We start from the raw sequence: 27,272 nt of genomic DNA, 5'->3' as shown, positions 1-27,272 counted from the left end.
AGCGTGTTCAAGTTCCCACAATTATCCAGCAACTTCGCACACAGCCATTGAAGAGGAGTGGGACAATATTCCACAAGCCACAGTCAAAAGCCTGATCAACTCTATGTGAAGGAGATGTGTCGCGCTGCATGAAGCAAATGGTGGTCACACCAGATACGGACTGGTTTTCTGATCCACATCCCTACTTTAAAAAAATATGTATCTGTGGACCAACTGATGCATATCTGTATTCCCAGTCATGTGAAATCCATAGATTAGGGCCTAATGAATTTAATTAAATTGACTGATTTCCTTATATGAACTGTAACTCAGTAAAATCTTTACATGACTCATATTTCCATCAATGAACAAAAAGCGTAATTTGGCAATGTTTTTTTCTTCTCTTCTCCCAGTCATTTTTAGCCGGTTAACAATTGCCGGCTAACGGAAACCGTGTTCTGTGTGTACCTGGTTGTGTGTGTTGAGCTCCTGGTTCTCCCTCTGACACTGTCTGAGGGCCTGTCTCTCAGCCTCCAGGGCCTGGGCCAGGTGGGCATTCTCCAGACACTTCTGAGAGTACTGCTCCGACAACACCTCCAGCTCCCTCTGGATCGACTGCAGCTCCTCCCTGAGACACAGTCACGTGTACATACAGTGCCTTCAGAAAGTATTCACACCCCTTTACTTATTCCACATTTTGCTGTGTTTACAACCCGAATTAAAAATGTATTAAGAAAATATATTTCTCATCCATCTACAAACAATACCCCATAATGACAAAGTGAAAACATGTTTAGATATTTTTTAGCAACATCTTTTTTAAATTATATATTCAAAATGAAATACAGAAATCGAATGTACATAAGTATTCACACCACTGAGTCAATACATGTTAGAGTTAAATAAATAAAAACTTTTTAAAAAAAACTGAGGCAGTGATTACAGCTGTGAGTCTTTCTGGGTAAGTCTCGAAGAGCTTTGCACACCTGTATTGTGCAATATTTGCCCATTATTCTTTTCGCTCTGTCAAGACTGTTGCTAGGTAACCATGTTCAAGTCTTGTCATCAATTTTCAAGCAGATTTAAGTCAAAACTTTAACTAGGCAACTCGGGAACATTAATTGTCTTCTTGGTAAGCAACTCCGGTGTAGATTTGGCCTTGTATTTCAAGATATTGTGCTGCTGAAAGGTGATTTAATCTCCCAGTGTCTTGGTGGAAAGCAGACTGAACCAGGTTTTCCTCTAGGATTTTGCCTGTGCATAGCTCAATTCAGTTTTTTTTTATCCTAAAAAACTCCACAGTCCCTAACAATTACAAGCATTCCCATAACATGATGCAGCCACCACTATGCTTATATGGAAAGTGGAATATGGAAAGTGGTACTCCGTAATATTTTGTATTGGATTTTCCCCAAACAAACAATTCAAATCAAATGTTATTGGTGACAAACACATATTTAGCAGATGTTATTGCGGATGTAGCGAACTGCTTGTGTTCCTAGCTCCAACAGTGCAGTAGTATCTAACAATTCACAACAGACACAAAAGTAAAAGAATGGAATTAAGAAATATATAAATATTATGATGAGCTATGTCGGAATGGCAATAACTAAAATACAGTAGAATAGAATACCGTATACACATATGAAATGGGTAAAGTAGTACGCAAACATTTAACAGACTAGTGTGCCATTATTAAAGTGACCAGTGACTCCATGTCTATGTACAGTACCAGTCAAAAGTTGACACCCACTCATTCAATGGTTTTTCTTAATAAAAAAAAAACTATTTTCTACATTGTAGAACAATAGTAAAGACATCAACACTATGAAATAACACACATGGAATCATATATTTTATATTTGAGATTCTTCAAAATAGCCACCCTATGCCTTGATAACAGCTTTGCACACACTTAGGGGCCAACAACAAGTACTACAGTCAATGAACTTCGGGAGCGTTTTCCTCAAATTTGCTTTGTTAAAATCTCCAGCAACAATAAATGCGTCCCCAGGATATGAGGTTTACAGTTTGCACAAAGTCCAGTGTAGTTCCTTGAGGGCCGTAGTGGTATCGGCTTGAGGGGGATTATACACGGCTGTGACTATAACCAAAGAGAATTCTCTTGGGAGGTAATGCCGTCAGCATTTGATTGGGAGGTATTCTAGGTCGGGTTTCTGTACGTTATCACCATCACATCACCGCCCTTCTTCCCAGAGAGTTCTTTATTCCTGTCTGTGCGATGTACTGAGAACCCAGCTGGCTGTATGGACAGGGACAGTATATCCGGAGAGGGCCATGATTCCGTGAAACAGAGTATGTTACAGTCCCTGATGTCTCTCAGGAAGGAGATCCTCGCCCTAAGCTAATCTACTTTATTGTCCGGATACTGAAGCGAATAACATACCCGGAAGCGGTAGATGGTGTACATGCCATCTTGGAGCAGCCTCTGGAATCGGTTCAATTGCCCAGGGGGGTACGAACAAAGCATCCAATTCGGGAAAGTTGTATTCCTGGTCTTAATGCTGGTGAGTTACCACCACTGTGATATCGGAAAGTTCTTTCCGGCTGTATGTAGTAACATAAAAAACATTCTGGGCTAATAATGTAAGTAATAACACACACAAAACAATATTGTAAAGTTGCTTCGGAGCTAGAAGCAGAGCTGCCATGTCTGTCGGCATCATCTTTTTGTTCTGAATACAAAGTGTTAATTGCTTTGCCACATTTTTTCCAGTATTACTTGTTGTACAGGCTTCTTTCTTCTCACACTGTCAACTGGGTTAGTATTCTGGAGTAACTACAATGTTGTTGAGCCATCCTGAAGCAGCAACCACCATGCTTGAAAATATGAAGAGTACTCTGATGTGTTGTTTTGGATTCGCCCCAAACATAACACTTTGTATTTTTTATTCTGTACAGGCTTCTTTCTTTTCACTCTGTCATTTAGGTTAGTATTGTGGAGTAACTGCATTGTTGATCCATCCTCAGTTCTCCCAGCGCAGCCATTAAACTGTTTTAAAAGTCACCATTGGCCTCATGGTGAAATCCCTGAGCAGTTTCCTTCCTCTCTGTCAACTGAGTTAGGAAGGACGCCTGTATCTTTGTAGTGACTGGGTGTATTGATACACCATACAAAATGTTAATAACTTCCCCATGCTCAAAGGGATATTCAATGTTTGCTTAAAAAAAAAAAATCTACCTACCAATAGGTGCCCTACTTTCTGAGGCTACTTTCTGAGGCCGTACTCCCTGGTCTTCGTGGTTGAATCTGTGTTTGAAATTCACTGCTTGACTGAGGGACCTTACAGATAATTAATTGTATGTGTGGTACAGAGATGAGGTGGCCATTCAAAAATCATGTTAAAACACTATTATTGCACAAAAAGTGAGTCCAAGCAACGTATGTGACTTGTTTAGCAAATGTTTTACTCCTGAACTTATTTAGGCTTGCCATAACAATGGGATCAATACGTATTGACTCCAGACATTTCAGATTTTCATTTTTAACACATTTGTAAAAAAATATATATATATATATTAAAAAAAGGAAATCCACTTTGACATTATTGTGTGTAGACCCGGTGACAAACAATTTATATTTAATACATTTTAAATTGAGGCTGTAACACAACAAAATGTGGTAAAGGTCAAGGGGTGTGAATACTTTGACGGCATACACAACCCCCTTCTCCGAGGAGACCTTTTACCAGTTGCCACTGTCACCTTGCAGCAAATGCATCAGTAAAAAGGTCTAGCTATACAAGTCAGCTTTGATTGATTAGTGTATATGGGCCCATAAGTAGACAAACACCATATGTATTTGGAAAGTGAAGCTAACATTTTTTTTACTTGTCTCTATACTCCAGCATTTTTGATTTGAGATCAAATGTTTCATGACTCGACAGTGCAGAATGTCACCTTATATTTGAGGGTATTTTCGATCATCTGTTTTACCGTTTATAAAAGAAAGCACAATGTATCTATTCTTTCCATTTGAAGAAGTCATAAGTATTTGGACAAATCCACTTATAGTGTATTAAAGTGGTTAAAAGTGTAGTATTTGGTCCCATATTCCTAGCACGCAATGACTACATCAAGCTTGTGACTATAAACTCATGGAATGCATTTACTGTTTGTTTTGGGTTATGTTTTTCCCAACAGGAACTGAAATGGAGAAAGACGACTGGAGTAATTATAACAAACAATTCAATTCTAAAAGCCATAACTAGAGCAAGGTAAAAAGGTAACTGCCAAAATAAAGGATGTAAATGAGGGATACAAAGTATATTGACAGCAGGTGGTTCCACACAGGTGCGGTTCCTGAATTAATGAAGCAATTAAATCATCCCATCATGCTTAGGGTCATGTATAAAAAATGCCTAGTTGCCCAGCACTTTAGCTACCATGCCTAGAAGAGATCTTAGTGACTTTGAAAGAGGGGTCTCAAATGGGCATAGGGGGTTTAAAGGGTTTGTTTGCGTGTGTGTGTCACCAGATCTCAACCCAACTGAACACTTACAGGAGATTTTGGAGCGGTGCCTGAGACAGCGTTTTCCACCACCATCAACAAAACAATTATGGAATTTCATGTGGAAGAATGGCGTCGCATCCCTCCAATAGAGTTCCGGACATTTGTAGAATCTATGGCAAGGTGCACTGAAGCTGTTCTGGCGGCCCATCGCTTTATATTGGCGTTTCCTTTTAGCAGTTACCTGTATTTTGTTTCATTCGAAAACAGTATAACTTTTTCCAATCTCTAAATAAGTAGATTAATATTTCGAAGAGCTAAGAAGTTTTGGAACACTTCTAACGCAATGATTAAGAAAAACCATGAATAAACAATGAATAATGATGAGTGAGAAAAGTACAGAGGTTACAACAAAACATGCTAACCGCTCACCATTACCAACAACAGAGGTTACAACAAAACATGCTAACCGCTCACCATTACCAACAACAGAGGTTACAACAAAACATGCTAACCGCTCACCATTACCAACAACAGAGGTTACAACAAAACATGCTAACCGCTCACCATTACCAACAACAGGGGCGGGGTGGTCTGATCCGTGTGTGTAACTTTCCCACTCACCATTATTCACGAGTCATTCATTATTATCCATTATTAATCATGGTAGCATCCACAATAATGTAGAAGTGTTCAGAAACATATTCTATTCTTAATTACAATAAAAGTGACTCAAATCACAGAAGATTATTCACCCTTCAGTTCCTATTAGGCAAAACATAATCAGAAACAACCAAAACATACTGCAAATGTATCCAACACGTTTGTAAAGTCAGTCATTGTGTGCAACGATGTAGTCAATGTCTAAGGATATCTGTAGTGTCTGTAGGGACCAAATACTAACACAGTTTACTACTTTAATATACAATAAGAGATTTTTTACATTTAATTTTACCCACTTTTTTCACCCCAATTTCATAGTATCCAATTGTTTTTCGTAGTTACTATCTTGTCTCATCGCTACAACTCCCGTAATGTAGGGACTAGATATATAAAGTACTTTCATTTCTAAAAGGCTAAAAAGATACAGTTTTGTATGAAAACACCCTCAAATAAAAGGCAACATTCTGTACTGTCGCCTCGTATGACACATTTGTTCAAATACATATGGTGTCGAGTGTCTCTCTATATAGAGCTCACTACAGTCATTCAAATCTCTGCCATTGTCTGCTACGTACCAGTTGTGTTCCCAACCAAAATAGGGACTTACTGATACTGCTCGTGCAGCTCGTCGATGTCGGTGCTCAGTCCGCTGATTTGGGAGCGCTGGTTCTTCTCCATTTCCTCTCGGTGTGCGTTCTTCATAGCCTCAATAGCTGGAACACAGAAAGCTAGCGGTCAGAGTCATTACAATTGTAGGCGGCAACAACAAAAAAAGCCAATCAAATCTGGCAAACACTAGGGATTGGCCAATGCAGGGGCTAATCTTTACCAGCGATGGTGGCGGCAGTCTCTTCAGCCAGTAGCCTCTCCTTCTCCTCCAGTAGTTTGGAGACCTCCCTCTGGTGCTGCCTCTGGAGGTCCTCGACGACCTTGTGGTGGGTCTCCTCCATGGCTGTGAAGCCTCGCTCACACGTAGCCTGGGGGAGAAGGGGTTAATACTGTTGGCATTGTTTAAAGCTCCCCACGGCGTAGTCGTATGCTATTAAGGCCTTAAATCATTGAGTGAAGAACGCTTCCTTATCCTTACCAGATTTATGATGAAATTTAGTAAGCGATCGGAGTAATCTAACTTGGGACGGTCTGTGAGACGTCAGTCCCATTAGTGTTATGTGCTCTGACGAGTCTTCATGGTGAATTATTTACCAGTGCAAGCAGAATTACATCTGAGAAAGTCATGCAAGCATTTTTTGGGATCAGAAGCCAAGCAATGTTAGTATGAGGGAGTGTGTTTAAGGCAGCCAATTTTATCAGGGCAAAGAAGAGGATATCGAATAAGATTTGAATCAGTCTTTCTAGAAACATGTGTATCAACATTTCTGCAATTGGTTTCAGATACTAAAACAGCATATGTTCATAGTTCAGCGTTTAGTATATTTCTAAACATAATGTTGCGTGTTACAGAGACTGGGCATTGTTGTCTGTGTGGGGGTAATATATTATGGTTATAGAGTAACCGGGAGAAAAGGTATGTTTCTGAAGCATGAGTGACTACAATGCTGCATTTCAGTAGAAGTCATTTGTATTGTATGCTACTTTGTGGATAACAATTATGTTGTAGATCAAACTTATATTTAATAGGATAGTTCCATATGAAATCATCAAATCATCCTTACCACATTCTACAAAAGTATCCATGAATGTTTGGCCATGGGAGAAATGGATGTAGTGCCATTTCTGGATCAGAGTGCCCCCTCCCCCACTCAGGAGATTTTTCAGTTGATTTCATATGTAATGACCCAAGAATATGACAAATTATTCTAATAATAATAATTGTTTGCAATTCCCATAGTTTGACTGATAACAACCATCGCAACCAACTATTCAGTCATGCTCTACTACTGGGCTTACCACATGAAGACTACAATTTACGACGTTAAGAAAGGAAGAACAAAAACCTTTAGACTTTCAAAGTCTCTCTGGTATTTCTCTCTCAGGCTGGCCACATCTCCCTCCAGATGCTTGGTCTCCAGTTCGTCCCTCATGGTGTCCATCTGGGTCTCCAGCTCCTGGATCCTGTCCTTCAGGACTACCATGGGGTCCGTCGCCACCCTAGCCTGACCCTCCTCCCCCTTACCCTGCTCCTCTTCCTCCATGGGCCAAGCCTGCTCAGTGGATGAGGTGACCTCCTCGGGTAGTGGAGACTGAGAGTGGCCCGACTCAGGGCTACTATCGCCCTTGCTTCCGCTATCCTCTTGGTCTTGGATGGAGCGGATGGTCTCTGTGTAGTGGGCGTGCAGCCTCTGGATCTCCTCCTGGTGGACCTGCTGCAGCTCGCGGATCTGTCCCTGGAACTGCTCCTCCAGTCTCCTTAGGTGGCCTTCGTGTCGCTCCTCTATGGTGTCCATGTCCACCAGCAGGACTTCCAGCTTCCGCTGGCTGTCGGCCGTGGTCTCCATCAGGGCCAGCTCGGTGGAGGCCCGGCCCTGCTCCGCCTGACTCAGCTCCAGTTGGTGCCTCTGCCTCAGCTCCTCGGTCTCCCTGTGGAAGCGCTCCTCCAGGAGAGCCAGCCGCTCCTGCTGCTGGGAGAGCTGTTCCACTCGCTGGCCCATTTCCCCTCTCAGGGCCTGGTTCTCATCCTGAAGGGAGGCCATTGTACACGTGAAGCCCTGGCGCTCCTCCTGTAGGGAGGCCTCGTAGCGCTCCCGAATGGCACCAACAGTGCAGGCGTGCTCCTGGACAAGTACGTCCATGCTATGGCCAGCTTGCCGATATCGGACCAGGTCCCGCTCGTGGTCGGCTCTTAGCCTACAGGCTACGTAGGCCACCTGGGCCTGGATAAGCGCCTCACGCATGCAAAGGGAGCCACCCGTGAGGTTGAGGGTGGATTGGTAACTTGAGTTTGCTTGGATAATATTGGCTAAGCCAGGATGGCTGCCGCTCTCAATCGCTTGGGAAAATCTGTGGAGGATAGCTGCCTGTCTCTCTAGCTCAGCGGCCAAGTTGTCTCGCCCAACTTGCAGAGATTCAACAGAGTCAACGCTACAAGATGGCACGCCTCCCACTAAGTGTCTATCCACTACTTCCTCAGCCAAATCCTGTGCCTCCTCCATTTCAATCTGCTCCATATAGGGAGTCAGTTCACTTACGTCAGCTAAACTCTGCTCCTCACTAAAGCCAAACTCACTACTGACGTCTTGAAGGACTTCTGTCAAATCAAGTCTTTTGGGAGCTTGGATAATCTCTTTCAAAGCAGATTCCCTTTGTTGTAAGCTCCCATGGGCTTGGGCCAATTCCCTTTTGAGCATTTTGAACTTGTCCTCATAAAAGCTCTTAAGACTCTGAAGAGAGTGCGATAATTCAGCTTTGACACAGGTGTTATAGATAACAGTAACATTAGCCTCAAGGGACATACTAGCCACTGTTGATTTAACATCTGAGCTTTCTCCCTGCATCAATTCACAACGGGATTCCATTTTCTCCACCTCGGCCCAGAAGGCACTCTCTAACATTAGCTTCCTGGTCAAGACGTCTGCATAAACAATTGCCACACAATCGCCATCACTTCTTTTGATGGTCTCAGTCTCTCTACATATCTCGATAAGACGTTGCAAAAGGTCCGAGTCTGGATTCTGTATCAAAAAAGCCATCTTATTCAAAACCATTGCCTCAAAAGACAGTGTTTTGGCAAAGAGTCGTATCGTTTCCTCATTCGATGCTTTGCTCTTGTGAATCTCTTGGGCTGGACTTTGTGTGACCTCTGACGGGTGCTCATTCCATGTCATCCCGCCCTCTCTAATGTACAATGTTGCACTAACTAACTCATTCTCGATCTCAGACAAAGTGTGGAGCTGCAGCCCTGTACTGCCCGGGCAATGACTACTTAGAATACCCCTGACTTTCTCCCTACTGGACTCTACACAGACTAGGGCCTTGGCGTATTGGTGCTTAGCAGCTGTAATCTGACTAACTGGCCCAGGGAGGGCACTGCTGGGTGCCTCTTCCTGTTCGAGTCTAGCATTGAGCTCCTGGAGCTCTGAATCAGTCCCTGCCCAGGAGCCTTGTCCCTCCATCAGACCCTCTGGCTGGTCCACCCGCTGCTCCTCAAGCTTCTGGGTGAGGTCTCTAAGCTTCTCCTCTGTGGCCAGAAGCTTGATCTCCAGGGCAGTTATGATGGAAATAAACTTCTCTGGGTCGCTGCAGAACTGGAATGTAATATCAGAAGAGTTGGTCTCCATGGACAGTTGGAAGTCTTGGCTGATCTCTTGGCTAATCTCTTCGCTTATGTCTGAGGAAGTATTGTCTGCATTACTGGTCTCCAGGTCCTCTGATTGGATGTATTTTTGGCACTGAATGCTGGAGAACCGTATCCTCTGCCTTTTCGCTTGAGACTCATCACTGTCTGAGGAGCTCTTCACCTTGGAACCCAAGTCAAAGGTCAGCGAGGAGTCTGTGTTCGTTGGCAAGGAGTTGGAGGACGACTGGCCCCTTTCCTTGGTTGTTTCCCGAGCATGGAGAGCCCCCTCTTGGGCTCGTTGGCGTTCCATCCGTAGGTCGGCATAGCCCAGCTGCAGGGCATTGAGGTGCTGCTCCAGCTCTGCAATGCGGTCCTCTGCCACCACCAGCTTGGCCTGCAGGTCCGTCTCCGCACTGCAGGCTTCGCTCTGGCCCCTCAGGCCCTTGTCCATCTGGCAGAGCAGCGCTTCCCTGGCCTGAAGCCTCTGCTCAGTCTCCTCCAGGCTGCTACCCAGGGCGGTCATCTTGATGAGGGCCTCGTTCAGGTCCTCCTCCTTGCGCTCCACTAATCTCTCGTACATCTCCTTGGTCTGCCGTATCTCCTCCTCCTTCTCCTGGAGCACACGGCTGATCTTCTGGAACTCCTCCGACGCCCTCTCATAGGAGTGCTCCAGTGTATAGTAGTCGGCCTCCTCGGTTTCCAGCCGGCTACGGAGTTTGGTCACCTCCCGGTCTGCCTCAGAGATCTGGTTGAGGAGCTCCTGGCAGCGGCAGGTCAGCCGGCCCTTCTCCTCCTCCAGCCTGCGGACGCTCTCCCTCAGCGTCTCCGCCACATCCGTTGTCTGGGCCAAATCCTCCTGCAGCCGCATCACTTCCTCCCTGACCTCGTCTCCATCCGAGGCACGCATCCCCCTCAGAAGAGCCTCCACCTGCTGCTCCGCCTCCAGCAGCCTCTCCTCCAGCTCTGCCCGCCCAGACTCAGCCTCAGCCAGCCTCCGGGCTAGGCTCTGCCTCTCCCGCTCATGGCTCTCCTGCAGGGAGCGCTGCTCCGTTCTCAGGCGCTCCTCCTTCAGGGCCTGGCCCTGCTCGGTGGCGCTCAGCCGGCCTGTCACCTCCGCCAGCCTCTCCTGAAGCCTGTGCACCTCCCTCAGGTGGTCCCTCTGCAGGGCCTGCTGGCGCTCCAGATGCCTCAGGGCCTGGCTCCTTTCCAGAAGGCTGGCCTCCACCTCCCGGAGCCTGTCCTCGCTGTCCCTTAGCTGGACCCGCAAAGTGGCGTCGCTGCGCACCCACTCCTCCTCCTGCTCCCGGGAGCGCTCCTGCTCCAGCTTGAGTTCGTTTCTCATGCGGGCCACCGCCTGCTCGCTGGCCAGGATCTCAGCCATGGCAGAGCTGAGCTTGGCCTGCAGGGCCTGGATGTCAGCCTCGTGGCGTCCAATGGCGTCCTGGGCATCGGTGTAGCTCCTCCTCAGAGTCTGCACCTGGTGCTGGGCCAGGTCCTGTTTGCGTCGCTGGGCCTCCAGATCATTCTGCAGGTCTTGGTTGAGCTTATGCAGACGTTGCCATGGCGCTCTGTGTGGTGAGGAGGAGGGGGGCGAGGTGCCGCTCTTTAAAAGATTGATGAGACAGTTTGATTAGTGACATCATCTTTTATTTACCCCCACAGTTACGGTGAACCACATCTCTGGGGCTATGAGGAAAAACCCGGGAATTTCATTCCCATCTCAATATAGATTTGATATATTTTGATATCTTTTGAAAAGCTTTTGTCCCAAGCTTCCCACTGTGCTTTTTCAGGGTGACCTCAAGGGTGAAAATGGAAAATAACTAAATATAATGAAGGGTGGAAAAAAAAATCCAAAATGGTGAATATAAAGTGACTGAACAAGATACATATTCAACGGTGAATAGATGGCGAAACTAAAACGAGTCAAGTGGTCTCTTATTGCCCCCGATATTTCAACTCGCACATAATTATAATACACGTCGAAGGAAAGAAAGGGCGAATGTGACGAGGAAACGATCAAATATCCAGCGGGAACATGAACTGTAAATGAATGAAGAACTGAATGCAACCATGCATACTCCCAAACACCAAAAAGTCATGCACAAAAACAGGCTGAGAGGACAGGATGGCGAGAACGACAAGAAAGAAAAAGCACAGCGGCAAAGCTCCTCTAGGTTCTTACCTTCGGCATCAATCCAAACCAATCATCCCCCCCCAGTAGATGTGAGACTCCGTAAAAACAGTTAGCGAAAAACCATGCCGAGACCACCACAACCATGCACATCGGTTTAAGGACTAAGACCCCACACCTGTTAGTAGAATCACACACACACACACACACACACACACAAAGTCAGAAACGCCACACACGCGACATCCTCAACCTCACGCTATCAGTTTGTATTCCCATCAGTGCCAACATTGCCTTCGATTGTAAAATACTGTGTCTCACCCTAAGATGTTCAGTAATGTAATACACAAACTGAATACGAAACCCTGCTGCGAAAACGAGCCAGAATATCAAAACGATAAAAGCCCTCCAAACATGAACTCACAGTAAAAGGGTACGTCGTTTAAAATGATTTAAAGCGACATGATTGGTAATCTCTCAAGTTGTAATAATAGCCAACTAACTGAATCTAATATCCAACTAATCAGACGTGATCAGCTACTGTTGGCGTGTGGTACCTGTAGCACGTAGCCCTCCCTGGCACTGTGCTCTCTGCCCCTGGCATCTTCCAGCTGCTCCTGCAGCATGTTGTTCTGCTCCTGCAGCCTGGCCAGCTCCTTCTGGGTCTGCCCCAGCTGCATCATTCACATGCATTAGAATATAGTACGGTTCCTCATTATAATGACACACAGTAGAATAATTGAAGCTTTGGCCGGTGTGCATAAAAGCCTACCTCTTTGTCCAGCAGGGCAGCTAGCTCCTGTGGGGGCAGTCTCTCAGTGAGGCAGGCGTCAGTGGTGCTGATGGGCACCTGCTTCTCCTCTCGGAGCGGCGTGGTCTCCACCTGATGCCACCGCTGCTCGATCTCCACCTGCACGTCGGGGGCTCTGCCGTCGCTCTCCCCGCTCCCCTCCGCACCAGGCTCAGGGTGGTCGACCTCCATCCTCCCCTGGTCCTGGGACTCCCCGGGCTTCCTCGGTTCGGCCCCCACTGCATTTACAGTGGCCGTCATTGTGGTGGTGACCGTGCTGGGTGCGTGGGTGTCCTGCTGAAAGCGCTGTGGTCTTTCTTCCCGCCGCCGCCCCCGCTCCTGCTCTGACTCCTCCCTGGTTGCCACGGCGGAGCCCCGGCCGGGTGGAGGGGCCGAAATAGAGGAGGAAGTTGGCGGCGAAGAGGTGGTGGAGACGGGGGAGGACGCCAGGGAAGAAGTGGAGGAGGACGAAGAGGAGGTGGAAGAGGAAGAAGCAGAGCTGGGGTCAACAGTATCTGGTGCTTTGTCCCTCTTGGGGTCCTCCGTCTGTCCAGGCTGGAATTCGGACCAGTCGTAAGTTTTGGAGCGGCCTTCTCGCCTACGCTCTCGGACCCGGCTCTTGCGTGGCTCCGAGGCGGGGGCGGCGACTGTGGCAGGAGCGTGGTCTACGGACCTCTGTGTTTTGACCACCCGGACCTCCACCCGGGGGCTCTCGGGGCTGGGGTCAGGGCCTGGCTGGGGAGACGGATGCAGCTCCACCCGCCCTCTGGCCTTCTCCTCAAGGAGGGAGCTGAGGACATGGGAGGAGTGAGAGAGAAGGAAATGAATGGAGAGGAAGAGAGAGAAAGAGACTGGTCAGTGATGGCTTAAGACGCTCAGTACGGGTGTTAAGACAAATCAGCACGTTCGAGAGGATCGGCCTGAGCAAGGATGACTGTGCAGAATCCCTGACCTACAATCATCTTGCGCCCCCCAGATAACGACTAATGATGTGACCAATGCCGATGCCCTCAAAATGCGCTGAAAAAGCCCATGCAAACTCAGCTACACAGACACTGCTACAAAACATCAACTATTCACTTACAACAAAACATCTCTGTGCTTACAAAGTAAGCTTAAACCACAACAGCAAATGAGAGGAATACATTGGGACATTTTAGCACTAAAGCAGTCTGGAAGAATTGGGCCAAACTGCAGTGAGTGCATGATGGGCCTCAGATCAGATTTGGCCTTTCTCTTTCGTAAGACATGTCTGTAATCCGATACTTGAGCAGAGCGCACTGCAGTTTCTCAACTTTAGCCGTTTGTACAGTAGACGAGCGGGGGAATGTGGTCACAGTCATCTGCACACTGCTTGGCATTCACTGAAACCGCGATGGGGAGTGCGCACCTAAAAAAGTGAGCTGACGGGAAAGTCTATTTCCGGGGGGGGTCAGAGGAATGGGAGAGGGGTACAATCCAAGAGAAGAGAAGTCCGCGAGTTGTCTACGCAGGAACGCCAAAAATATCCCACATTCCTGTTTCGAGGGAGCCGCCTTCGAGTCGGTCAGCAGCACAGCCATACGTGAGTTCAGTAAACAGGGGTAAAACCCTATACACTAAACCCCCTATATTCATCAGCTGGAAGGTCTATGGGAACAGCTAGGATGTCAATGCGCCAACTCCCCTTCCCCCCTACCGTTGCCATCCCTGCTGAAGAAAATCCTAGGGAAAAAACACTGAACCCAATACAGAGTCCATAGGCATATGACGAGCCCCAGTGAAAGACAAGTGCTCTAGGCAGAAACACTAGCGCAGGGGGCTAAAATGATCCGATAACAAAATCGGTAATGCTTCTGTTGCCGCGACACACTTAGGACAGTGTTTGCACCAAGGTGACACTGACACGAGTCTCCCCTCGTGCTCCAGCTGCCTTTACATGGTTCATCAAAGCAGAACACACATACTGTAAGTGTTACCATATACATTTGGTCCCTTCTTCATTATCTCTATACAGCACCTTTTATCAACCTAAAATAGTTTTCTACGCTGATCGAGCCAGGTAAGATAGATGACTATTTCAATTGACTGATGGTGCGCGTACTGCAGCGGGCTTCCTGAGCAGTACTACTTGGAGACATTACTCAATGTTCAGGACACAGGGCGGGACGACAAACACGCAGGCAGGCATTACTGAACCATTACATCACGGGGAGAGGGGGGGGGGGGACGGGGACGTGGATCAACACACAAGCGCTCCAACCTGGGCTTCAGAACCGACAGTTTCAGAGAGACGTTTTTCCTGGAAGCAGAGAGGGTGGAAATACCAGAGGAGGAAGAGGAGGATGAGGAGAGAGATTAGTGAGAGTAAATAAAAGTGAGGAAATTGTTATGTCCGTCAGTGGCGGGTTGTGTGGACACACTCCCTCCCACACTCTGTGTGTTAGTCTTACCGGGTGACATCGGGAGGAGCGATGGTGGGCCGCGCGTTCTTCGTGATGGCCTGAATCCAGTTGCGGCGGATTCCCGAGGTCATGGCCGACAGGGTGCACGCCCCCTCCTTACTCTGGACAAAGGGAGGGCAGGGCAGGAGGGGACGACAGGGCAGGAGGGGCACAGTGTTAGAATGGCTAGCTGACGGTGATGAACAGTACATTTAAGATGCACTCCTATCGACCAGTAGTAGCTAACTAATAAATGTCAGTAACCAAAATGTTAGGGAGTAAACCAAAATGCACCCCCACTGAATCCTGTCCCAAATCTTGTGCTCATTCCCCATCTCTAATGCGTTCACACCATAACAGGAAACTTATGCCAATGACAGCACAGTGAATACAATGAATTACTATAACGAGTGTACCTTGATGAATTAGGGCTGGGCGATATGACGATACATATCGTGTGGCGATAGATGTTTTTCTATCATTTCATATTATGCTCTATCGTTTATTACGTTGTGTCGCAAATCACTCTTTACGGCAATATTTTTAGTCAATTGGACGACGCTTTACGGTCTTCCACAAAATGTCCATCTACGGATGAGACCCAAAAAAAGTACAGTCAAGTGCTCAAAACAAACCCCCGACTCAGACGTTGCGTTAGACTTTTGACCGCGCACCACCATATGGCAGAGAATGACGAAGATAGGAGATAACAGCTGCCGTTACAACTTACATCTGCAAAGACATGGCCCCAATTTACACGGTTGAGAAATGAGGGTTTCGTGAGTTGGTGCTAACACCAAGGTACCAAATTGTTGTGTGACAGGAATTAATGCCAAAATAACATGCAAAACAGGCATGCCACCAAAAATGAATAAATGTGTGTGTGTGTGTGTGTGTGTGTGTGTGTGTGTGTGTGTGTGTGTGTGTGTGTGTGTGTGTGTGTGTGTGTGTGTGTGTGTGTGTGTGTGTGTGTGTGTGTGTGTGTGTGTGTGTGTGTGTGTGTGTGTGTGTGTGTGTGTGTGTGTGTGTGTGTGTGTGTGTGTGTGTGTGTGTGTATATATTTGATTATTTCTCCTTTTATTTAGAACCTTTGCACATTTTCAATTAAGCATGTAACAAATGTATGTAACAAATGTATGTAACAAATGTATGTAACAAATGTATGTAACAAATGTATGTATGTATGTATGTATGTATGTATGTATGTATGTATGTATGTATGTATGTATGTATGTATGTATGTATGTATGTATGTATGTATGTATGTATGTATGTATAAAATCTAAAAAGGTAAATATAAAACACTTAAATATAGGCCTAAAATATATAATATAATATAGGCCTATATTTAAGTGTTTTATATTTACCTTTTTAGATTTTATACATACATACATACATACATACATACATACATACATACATACATACATACATACATACATACATACATACATACATACATACATACATACATACATACATACATACATACATACATACATACATACATACATACATACATACATACATTGTTACATGCTTAATTGAAAATGTGCAAAGGTTCTAAATAAAAGGAGAAATAATCAAATGAGTAAGTACCTTTTATTTGTTGAGTATAATTCAAAATGTAATAAGAAATAGGCCTTTACATCTGGTCATTTTATATAAACTTTATTCACTGAATTGACAGAAAATGTGCTTTATCGTGATATGCATAATTAATAGGTGCTATGAAATGACCTATATCGAGATATGAGATTTTGGACATATCACCCAGCCCTACGATGAATGAAAAACAAAGTGCCCCACGATGAATGAAAAACAAAGTGCACTCTCCATCCTGGGCTTCTACTGGATGTTACATTCATTTACATCATTCTGTTTTGGTGGTTCCCCCACTGGGTCACGTCTCATTCCTGGCCTCCATCCGGTCTGCCCATGATGCAGAGCGCTAAAAGGTGTTATAAATACTGGAGTTATTCATTTCTTGTCACTAAACCGGTGTTGTTCTCAGCCAAAGAGAGAATGATCTCCTCCCACTGCTCTATTTCTGAACCCCCGAAACAGAAAATAACCAGAGAAGCGCCAGGAGAGCGGGCTCCAGCTCCTAGCCAATGTAAACACAACAACCATCCCACAGCAGAAGCGACATGGATGTCATGTGTCCATGGGGCCTCGTACTAACTTCAGATCTGGGCATGTCTCCCGCATTGACATCGGTGCTTAGAGAGAACGTTTCGGATGTGGCCCATCGCCAAGAGATCAAGTGTTTGGCCTATAGTCAAGGCAAATGTTGCATCGCGAGGTAATCATCCTCACCTTGCTCCTCCTATGGAAGGTCGTCACACATTCCATCCTGTGTGCCATTAAAGCTTATAGCGAAAGCCTTCAAAACTATTTTTAGAAAAATAGGTTTTCCAAAACACGCAGGCACCAACATTGAGTAAGCGCCGACGTAAGACCAGGTTTGGTCTTTTGAATGAGCGAGGTTAGACAAACATGTTATTCAGGGCCTCCGGGTGTTGGTGGTGGTGGTGGGGGGGGTGGCAACGTCTGTGGCAGACTTAGATCCAATGATGTCACTCTCTCACAGGGGGATGACAGGTCAAGTGACATCCCTCACGATGGGACAAATAAATGTTTGGGAAGAGAAATGACCAAACCCAAGGCCGCCGGCAACACCACATGTTGTCAATGCTGCTTTTAGAGTGCAGGGTCACAGCTGAGCAACAAGCTGTTAGAGATGGGAGAGGTACGGACCATTTTAGGTTTGATCGATGGTATAGATGAGCAGAGTACAACCACAAATACACTCACAAGGATTTGGAAGCCATAGTTCCTCTGTACTGGGAACTCTGTGACATCATAACAGGTGGACAGGTCAATCTCGCCGTCCATATCAGCAGCCTGGAATAAAACAACAAAAAGATAAAGAAAAATGTCAAGGGAAGTATTAACATTACGCTGCATACATTGTTTGTTCTTTTTTTTTTTGGGGGGGGGGGGGGGGGTATAAGTAATTAAGTGAGTTTTACCTCCTCAGCTATTGAGTCCCTGTAGTATCGTAGACTCTGGTCTGTGAGAACAAACCAGTGTTTCTTCCACTAGGAGGTCAAAAAATAAATCACATTTACTAGTTTTGTTAGAGCATTAATCCATGAGAGATGTCATAAGGCACGGCTAATCATTTAGAAACACAACCAGGATTCCTGCTCATAAAGTATATTACCATTCCATCCTCGTATAGCTTGGTCATCCATCCTTTCTTGAAATTCAACAGATCTGGCTACATTGAAAACAAAAAAAAAAAACAACAGCTTCAATTCATGACACGCGATTTACAACTAGCTTATGCTCATGGCTATCATTATCAGTGTTCGCTGCTTTATCGGTAGTCATTTACGCATAATATGTAATAGCTCTCGGCTAACAAAGTAGCTAACAGATTTTTGTACAGAGCCAGACAGCTCACTGCAATGCTCCCAATAAACAGCCAACAGCTCAGCAGCTAGCAGCTAACAGCTTTTCAGTCCACGTTGCCACCCAGATTCGACTATTGGGAAGAGTGGCCCACCCAACCCAATAGCGACCTTTCGTTGAACCCTGAAATACAGTAAACTTGCAAATGCATTAAAGAAAATGTAAATGTTGCCATTACGACAGAACTGCCACAGTCTTCAGATGTCCAAAATATCTATATTAGTGCTATATTTATATTAGACTTGGATTCATTCAACTAATATAGAAATCATAGTGCAGAAAGAACCCCTTCTATGCTTTCATCCACAGAAAGACTCAATGAATGACCACTCGATCCACAACAAGTGAGCCCTTCTTCGCCAAACTCTCACTGCTCAACGAAGCAAACCAAGAACGTCTGCTTACCGTCCATTTAGTCAACAAACAGGAACTGCACTACGTTTGACCCCTACCTGGTTTCTGTTGATCCTCATCAGGTGTGGCACGGCCACGGTCTGGTGGAGACTCATTAACACAAACTCTCTCTTCCACTTGACTCCCTCTCTCCCTCGCTCACTGTGCGTCTTTGCACAAAGAGCTGGCGCTTTAACACCCTTCACTCCAGCTATTTATAACAGGGGGGGGTTTGTGGGGGGGGGGGCTATTTTGGCAGCTGCAGCTCGGCCATACCATCCACACGTTAACAGGAGGACCACTAACACCACCCCGGGACAGTTCCCAGATCATATCTAAGTAACACTGAGATCCATGCATGTAATCTGTTAATAAAGTAACCTATGGTAAGGTTAAGTAACATAGGGTAAAGTAACATAACCTAGTACAGGCCTGGGCAAAGGCCGGCCCGGGGGCCATATGTGGCACGCGACCTGATTCAATACGGCCCGCGGAATAATGCTTAGATCACAAAGAATTTGCGATAGTAAAGTTTGGAGAAACGTATTTGTTATTCGGATTAAAAGCCCAATGAATACTGGCCTTTGTGTAATGACTTAACTCCCATCGCTTGTGGGACATTTATTTGAAGGCATGTATAAATAACATGGACACACAGTGACTGACAGGCTGACACACACTTCACAGTTACAAATAGTAGCAAACTAAAAATTGTGCAAAAAAATAGTTTTTCAAAGAATAGGAAATTAGACAATCAATGTCAGGTGTTCCAGCAAGAGTGGCCATCAAAATATTTATTTATTGAGGTATCAGGGAAAGCTGTGTGCTTAGTGTGCAAAGAGCATTGCTGTCTTGAAAGACTACAACTTGTCCTGACACTTCCAGACGAAGCACGCAGAGAAATATAGGAACACGTTTTCTGAGCAGAGGGGCAAGTGCATCGAAAGAGTTTGCTTTCTCAGTTGCAAAAGCAGCAAGGACTTTTCACAAACGGGCACTCAGAAAACGACGGAATTGCGAGAGCTAGCTATGTACTGTCCCACAAAATTGCCAAACATAGCAAGCCATTCGCTGAGGGCGAATTCATTAGAGAATGTTTCGTTGACTCTGCAGCAATTTTGCCCCGACAAGAAAATAGCTGTTTGAAAATGTTTCCCTGTCAAGACGAACAGTGACACGGTGTGTTGAGGACAACGCAGAGAATATGGAACAACAGTTGAAAGACCAGGTAAAGGATTTCAACTATTTCTCCTTGGCCCTGGACGAGATCCAGTGATGCAGATGTTGATATTCTTCCGAGGCATAAACCTCAGACTTTGAACGTATAGAAGAGCACAACCACATGGAAACATTTATTAGAGGAGGTTAATAAGTGTGTGGCAAAGCTAGGAACTGAGTTTTGACATTTTTTCCACTGTGACCACTGACTGGTGCCCAAACTTGACAGGAAAACACATTGGCCTTTTGAAAAGGATACAAGATCAAGTAGCTGAGCTGATCCCAGATCAGAAAATCATTTTCCTGCATTGCATTATTCATCAGGAGGTGCTCTGTAAATGCGTTCTGAAAATGAGCCATGTTGTGGATACAGTCACTAAAGTGGTACACTTCATAAGAGGAAAATCTTTAAACCACATGCAGTTTGTCTCACTGTTGGAAGAGACAGAGTCAGGTCATCCAGACCTCCCCTACTACACAAACGTGAGATGTCTGAGTTGGGGGAAGGTGCTTAAAAAGGGTGTGGGACCAGAAGTTTTTGCAAATGAAAGGAAAGTATGTGGATTTCCCTCAAATGCAAAAGGAAAGATAAAAAACGGTTGGCTGATTTTGCCTTCACCGTGGACATCATGGCTCTCATGAATGAACTGAATTCCAAACTGCAAGGGAAGGGCCTTTTTGCACTTCAGATGTACAGCCTTGTCTAAGCCTGCAAGGGAAAATTACTCCTCCTGACCCGGCAAGTAGAAGCAGACAATCTCACCCACCTTCCGACACTATTAGTCTGTTCCCTATCAGATGACAACAATCTCACCCACCTTCCGACACTATTAGTCTGTTCCCCATCAGATGACAACAATCTCACCCACCTTCCGACACTACTAGTCTGTTCCCTATCAGATGACAACAATCTCACCCACCTTCCGACACTATTAGTCTGTTCCCTATCAGATGACAACAATCTCACCCACCTTCCGACACTACTAGTCTGTTCCCTATCAGATGTCAACAATCTCACCCACCTTCCGACACTACTAGTCTGTTCCCTATCAGATGACAACAATCTCACCCACCTTCCGACACTATTAGTCTGTTCCTTATCAGATGACAACAATCTCACCCACCTTCCGACACTACTAGTCTGTTCCCTATCAGATGACAACAATCTCACCCACCTTCCGACACTATTAGTCTGTTCCCTATCAGATGACAACAATCTCACCCAGCTTCCGACACTACTAGTCTGTTCCCTATCAGATGACAACAATCTCACCCACCTTCCGACACTATTAGTCTGTTCCCTATCAGATGACAACAATCTCACCCACCTTCCGACACTATTAGTCTGTTCCCTATCAGATGACAACAATCTCACCCAGCTTCCGACACTATTAGTCTGTTCCCTATCAGATGACAACAATCTCACCCACCTTCCGACACTATTAGTCTGTTCCCTATCAGATGACAAAAATCTCACCCAGCTTCCGACACTATTAGTCTGTTCCCTATCAGATGACAAAAATCTCACCCAGCTTCCGACACTATTAGTCTGTTCCCTATCAGATGACAAAAATCTCACCCAGCTTCCGACACTATTAGTCTGTTCCCTATCAGATGACAACAATCTCACCCAGCTTCCGACACTATTAGTCTGTTCCCTATCAGATGACCAGCGGGAGAAGTATACATCGCTGCTGCGTGCTTTGAACTGTCAGTTTTCTCATCGTTTTGAGGATTTCAAAGTGTTGGAAAATCACATACTGTTTCCTCTCCTTTCACCTTCAATGTGGATAACGCTCCCACTGATCTGCAACTTGAGCTTATCGAACGATGGCAAAAATGTATTCTAATGTGGCCTTCCATGGAAAATAATTGCCCAGGCCTGATCTAGTATAAACTAATGTGACCTAAAGTAAAGTAACCTAGTGTTAAGTAAAGTAACCTAGTGTTAAGTAAAGTAACCTAGTGTTAAGTAAAGTGAAGTAACCTAGCGCAAAGTAACAACCTATCACAAACTAAAGTGACCTAATGTAAAGTAACCTAGCATAAAGTAAAGTGGAGTGACCTAGTGTTAAGTAAAGTGAAGTAACCTAGTGTTATGTAAAGTGAAGTAACCTAGTGTTATGTAAAGTGAAGTAACCTAGTGTTATGTAAAGTGAAGTAACCTAGTGTTATGTAAAGTGAAGTAACCTAGTGTTAAGTAAAGTAACCTAGTGTTATGTAAAGTGAAATAACCTAGTGTTAAGTGAAGTAACTTAGTGTTAAGTAAAGTGAAGTAACCTAGTGTTAAGTGAAGTAACCTAGTGTTAAGTGAAGTAACCTAGTGTTATGTAAAGTGAAGTAACCTAGTGTTATGTAAAGTGAAGTAACCTAGTGTTATGTAAAGTGAAGTAACCTAGTGTTATGTAAAGTGAAGTAACCTAGTGTTAAGTGAAGTAACCTAGTGTTAAGTAAAGTAACCTAGTGTTAAGTAAAGTAACCTAGTGTTAAGTAAAGTAACCTAGTGTTAAGTAAAGTGAAGTAACCTAGTGTTAAGTAAAGTGAAGTAACCTAGTGTTAAGTAAAGTAAAGTAACCTAGTGTTAAGTAAAGTAAAGTAACCTAGTGTTAAGTAAAGTAAAGTAACCTAGTGTTAGGTAAAGTGAAGTAACCTAGTGTTAAGTAAAGTGAAGTAACCTAGTGTTAAGTAAAGTGAAGTAACCTAGTGTTAAGTAAAGTGAAGTAACCCAGCATAAAGGAAAGTGAAGTAACCTAGTGTTAAGTAAAGTGAAGTAACCCAGCATAAAGGAAAGTGAAGTAACCTAGTGTTAAGTAAAGTGAAGTAACCTAGTGTTAAGTAAAGTGAAGTAACCTAGTGTTATGTAAAGTGAAGTAACCTAGTGTTATGTAAAGTGAAGTAACCTAGTGTTATGTAAAGTGAAGTAACCTAGTGTTAAGTAAAGTAACCTAGTGTTATGTAAAGTGAAATAACCTAGTGTTAAGTGAAGTAACTTAGTGTTATGTAAAGTGAAGTAACCTAGTGTTATGAAGTAACCTAGTGTTAAGTGAAGTAACCTAGTGTTATGTAAAGTGAAATAACCTAGTGTTATGTAAAGTGAAGTAACCTAGTGTTATAAAGTAAGTAACCTAGTGTTAAAGTAACCTAGTGTTATGTAAAGTGAAGTAACCTAGTGTTAAAAGTGAAGTAACTTAGTGTTATGTAAAGTGAAGTAACCTAGTGTTATGTAAAGTGAAGTAACCTAGTGTTAAGTAAAGTAACTTAGTGTTAAGTAAAGTGAAGTAACCTAGTGTTAAGTAAAGTAAAGTAACCTAGTGTTAAGTAAAGTAAAGTAACCTAGTGTTAGGTAAAGTGAAGTAACCCAGCATAAAGGAAAGTGAAGTAACCTAGTGTTAAGTAAAGTGAAGTAACCCAGCATAAAGGAAAGTGAAGTAACCTAGTGTTAAATAAAGTAACCTAGTGTTAAGTAAAGTGAAGTAACCCAGCATAAGGGAAAGTGAAGTAACCTAGTGTTAAGTAAAGTAAAGTAACCTAGTGTTAAGTAAAGTGAAGTAACCCAGCATAAAGTAAAGTGACCTAGCGCAAAGTAACAACCTATCACAAACTAAAGTGACCTAATGTAAAGTAACAGCCTATCACAAACTAAAGTGACCTAATGTAAAGTAACAGCCTATCACAAACTAAAGTGACCTAATGTAAAGTAACCTAGTATAAAGTACAGTGGAGTGACCTTGCGTAAAGTAACCTAGTATAAAGTACAGTGGAGTGACCTTGCGTAAAGTAAAGTACTGCCCAGCACTCACAGTCATAGAGGACTCGGTCACTCGGCGGTCCAGGGACTTTGCCCTCCGGAAGTTGAATGAGCAGGACACATCAGGAACGCGATGCTCCTTCTCAGCATCCAATGACATCTCCTGAAAATGCCCAACATATAGGGTCGACATGACATTAAATCCATTGGCTATGAAATATTACTAAAAACACTCACTACAGCTCATATAAAGCATTCGCTTTATCTACATTTTTTGCTTTATAACCTCATTCCCCTCAATCTACACACGATACCCCATAACAGGATTTTAGAAACCTTTGCAAGTATTCAAACCCTTTGCTATGAGACTCAAAATTGAGTTCCGGTGGATCCTGCTCCCATTAATCATCCTTGAGAGGTTTCTACAACTTGATTGGAGTCCACCTGTGGTAAATTCAATTGATTGGACATGATTTGGAAAGGCACACACCTGTCTATAGAGGGTCCCACAGTTGACAATGTGCATGTCAGAGCAAGAACCAAGCCATGAGGTCAAAGGGATTGTCCGTAGAGCTCCGAGACAGGATTGTGTCGAGGCACAGATCTGGGGAAGGGTACCAAAAAATGTCTGCACCACTGAAGAACACAGTGGCCTCAATCATTCTTAAATGGAAGAAGTTTGGAACCACCAAGACTCTTTGTAAGGCTGGCTTCCCGGCCAAACTGAGCAATCAGGGGAGAAGGGCCTTAATCAGGGAGTTGACCAAGAACCCAATGGTCACTCTAACAGAGCTCCAGAGTTCCTCTGTGGAGAAGGGAGAACCTTCCAGAATAACAAGCATCTCTGCAGCACTCTACCACTCATCATTAAAAGGCACATGACAGCCTGCTTGGAGTTTGCCAAAAGGCGCCTAAAGGACTGTCAAACCATGAAAAACAAGATTCACTAGTCTGATGAAACCAAGATTGAACTCTTTGGCCTGAATGCCAAGCATCACGTCTGGAGGAAACCTTGCACCATCCCTACGGTGAATCATGGTGGTGGCAGCATCATGCTGTGGGGATGTTTTTGTGGCAGGGATTGGGAGACTAGTCAGGATCGAGGCACAGATGAACGGAGAAAAGTACAAAGGGGTCCTTGAGGAAAACCTGCTCCAGACCGCTAAGGATCTCCGACTACGACAAAGGTTTACCTTCCAACAGGACAACGACCCTAAGCACACAGCCAAGACAAACGCAGGAGTGGTTTCAGGACAAGTCTCTGAACGTTCTTGAGTGGCCCAGCCAGAGCCCAGACTTGAACCAAAACTAACATCTCTGGAGAGACCTGAAAATAGCTGTGCAGCGACGCTCTCCATCCAACCTGCCGGAGCTTGAGAGGATCTGCAGAGAAGAATTGGAGAAACTCCCCAAATACAGGTGTGCCAAGCTTGTAGCATCATACCCAAGAAGACTTGAGGCTGTAATAGCTGCCAAAGGTGCTTCAACAAAGTACTGAGTAAAGGGTCTGAATACTTGTGTAAATGTGATAGTTTAAAAAAAATTGAATACATTTGCAAACATTTCTGAAAACCTGTTTTTGCTTTGTCATTAAGGGGTATTGTGTGTAGATTGATGAGGGGGGGGGAATAATTGAATCCATTCTAGAATTAAGGATGTAAAGTAACAAAATGTGGAAAAAGTCAAGGGGTCTGAATACATCCAAATGCACCATAAACTACTGTAGTGTATGGATTCACGTAAATTTTAACACGGTTATCTTCATATTGACGTCAACTGAAACATTTATGAAAGGTTTATGATGAATGAGAGTTCTCCGTAAATTGTAGCTAATATTAGGTGCCATGTATGGTTTATGACCCCTAACGACAGCCTTGTGTTAGGGGGGAGGGAGGGGGGACATTACCTGTTTGCAAGCGAGGGAGCGTCTCTCGCTACGCCCCTGCCTCTGGACAAACACGGTATTGGAGGGGGGCGCCGAAGGAGAGGTGGTGTCCATGTGTTCCACGCCCTCCCCATCCCCCGACTCAAACTTCCCTATCACCTGAGAACGCCTGTGGAAAACACACACATATGCCGTCATCATCACACACACACACACACACACACACACACAAAATCATGAACAGTATCACATAAACAGCATGACATAGGGTCTTTGAAACCTCAGCTATGCATCATCATCATCTCTTGCTGTACTTAAGTGACAGCATTTTGTTTCCAATAACTGAAGAGTAACATGCCTTTTATAAGAAGGCTGCCGACGGTTTTCCAGTAAAACACGAGGCTCTAACACACTCAAGCTGCTGCTACTAAAACCGTCTGCAGCCTTTCTTCTGATGAAGTCGTGTTACTCCGTCGGCCATGCGTCAGGATATAACACACAATCAAATGAGCTGCAAAAAAACTAAACAAAAAAAGAGCAAATCCTCTCAAGGTCCTAGCGTCAATGTGCGTTGACTAAAAGAGCAGAGCAGAACTATGGAGGCTGCTTTGTGCCAAAAATCTATAAATCTATAGTATCAGTCTGGTTTGAACGTAAGAACATTTTGATCAATGACGACATTGGTTCATCATTTTGGCACAACACATATTCCATAGAGAGAATGTGTAAGTGCAACTAGAAAAGGAAAATGGTCCACAAGAGACTGATAGAGTATGATGAGTATAATGAGTATAGAGTGTTATGTGAAGAGATCAAACTTCAGATGGAGAGGAAGGAGGATCATTGTAGGATTAAGGACCATATTCCCAGGAGCAGCAGCAATGGCAGCATCAGCAGCGTTAGCCAAGGAGACTGGACCAGTTGTGAGTGACTGACAGTGTGTGTGAGATTGTGAGTGAATGTGTGTGTGTGTGTGTGTGTGTGTGTGTGTGTGTGTGTGTGTGTGTGTGTGTGTGTGTGTGTGTGTGGAATGAGAGAAAGCAGGAGTCAGCGGTAACCAGCAGGGCGCAGCAGGACGGAGGCGGAAGGTTTGGGAGGGCAAATTTTCAGAAGCTCCTGGAAGAGACAAAACAAAACAAACAAAAAAAATAGCAAAGTAGACAGAGCTGGACAGAGGGGGAAATATGCAAGCAATAAACATACGTTGGTTTTTACATTTGGCTCCAAGAGAGCAATTCAATTATGAAAGAGGCAGTAGAGGATCTCGAGGACTGCTGCCACTAGGTGGTGCCAGAAGACCAATACAGCTCATGAAGATCATAGTAATTGAATTTAGTGGAGGGTTGACAAAACCAAAACACTGAAGATCGCATGCGTGATAACATTCAATATAGTCGGTGGGCTTACAAAGCAATGCTGTGTGTAGTGTGGGTTTAACTGTTTCTAAGTGCCTTTGTGCATAAGTTAAATAAATGTGTGTGTGTGTGTGTGTGTGTGTGTGTGTGGTGGGTCATCTCAATATCCTCACCTGCGCTCCAGCCCAAACAGCCTGGCCACCTCCTCCCGTCCGGGGCTGCGTGTGCGCGCCCTCAGCTCCACCTTCTTCTTGTCCGAGCGGAAGGCCTCGCGGTGGCTCAGCCGGCGAGCCCGCGGCACGTTCGACAGCACCACGTAGTCCTTGCCTGGTCGTCCCACTCTTCCCCCACCACCACCGCCAACATTCCCACCTGCCCCGCCTCGGCTGTCCCAGCTCAGGGCATTGCTGCTTTGCTCCGAGTCAAGGGAGCTCTGGGAGGAGCTGACGGTGGAGTAGCTAGGGGAGAGGAGGGCGCCTGGGGAGGGGAGGGGGTCTGA

The 27,272-nt window shown here is 44.8% G+C and overlaps 2 protein-coding genes and 1 pseudogene across 2 annotated transcripts in view; 1 reads left to right on the top strand and 2 right to left on the bottom strand.

The window, feature by feature from the left end:
• Positions 1–19,980, bottom strand: part of si:ch73-103b11.2 (putative leucine-rich repeat-containing protein DDB_G0290503) — a 27,647-nt gene extending 7,667 nt beyond the window's left edge. The window contains exons 1-12 of the mRNA XM_046369109.1: positions 18,627–19,980; positions 17,924–17,980; positions 17,730–17,798; positions 17,512–17,601; positions 14,704–14,816; positions 14,514–14,552; positions 12,254–13,061; positions 12,039–12,155; positions 7,069–10,950; positions 5,943–6,090; positions 5,721–5,826; positions 448–607 (exon numbers count right to left, since the gene is read on the bottom strand). Coding sequence (XP_046225065.1) covers positions 448–607; positions 5,721–5,826; positions 5,943–6,090; positions 7,069–10,950; positions 12,039–12,155; positions 12,254–13,061; positions 14,514–14,552; positions 14,704–14,816; positions 17,512–17,601; positions 17,730–17,798; positions 17,924–17,980; positions 18,627–18,683 — 5,646 coding nt within the window. The 5' untranslated portion in view covers positions 18,684–19,980. The remainder of the gene's footprint in view (positions 1–447; positions 608–5,720; positions 5,827–5,942; positions 6,091–7,068; positions 10,951–12,038; positions 12,156–12,253; positions 13,062–14,513; positions 14,553–14,703; positions 14,817–17,511; positions 17,602–17,729; positions 17,799–17,923; positions 17,981–18,626) is intronic.
• LOC124047635 lies at positions 19,772–27,272 on the top strand (annotated as a pseudogene).
• The window catches only part of LOC124048383 (myosin phosphatase Rho-interacting protein-like), a 73,528-nt gene continuing 73,410 nt past the window's right edge, over positions 27,155–27,272 (bottom strand). Inside the window, exon 8 of the mRNA XM_046369110.1 lies at positions 27,155–27,250. The gene's annotated coding sequence lies outside the window, so the exon portion shown is untranslated. The remainder of the gene's footprint in view (positions 27,251–27,272) is intronic.

Source organism: Oncorhynchus gorbuscha, linkage group LG11, assembly GCF_021184085.1.
Source record: "Oncorhynchus gorbuscha isolate QuinsamMale2020 ecotype Even-year linkage group LG11, OgorEven_v1.0, whole genome shotgun sequence".
NCBI classification, from domain to species: Eukaryota; Metazoa; Chordata; class Actinopteri; order Salmoniformes; family Salmonidae; genus Oncorhynchus; species Oncorhynchus gorbuscha.
This window is presented reverse-complemented; position numbering and strand designations above follow the sequence as displayed.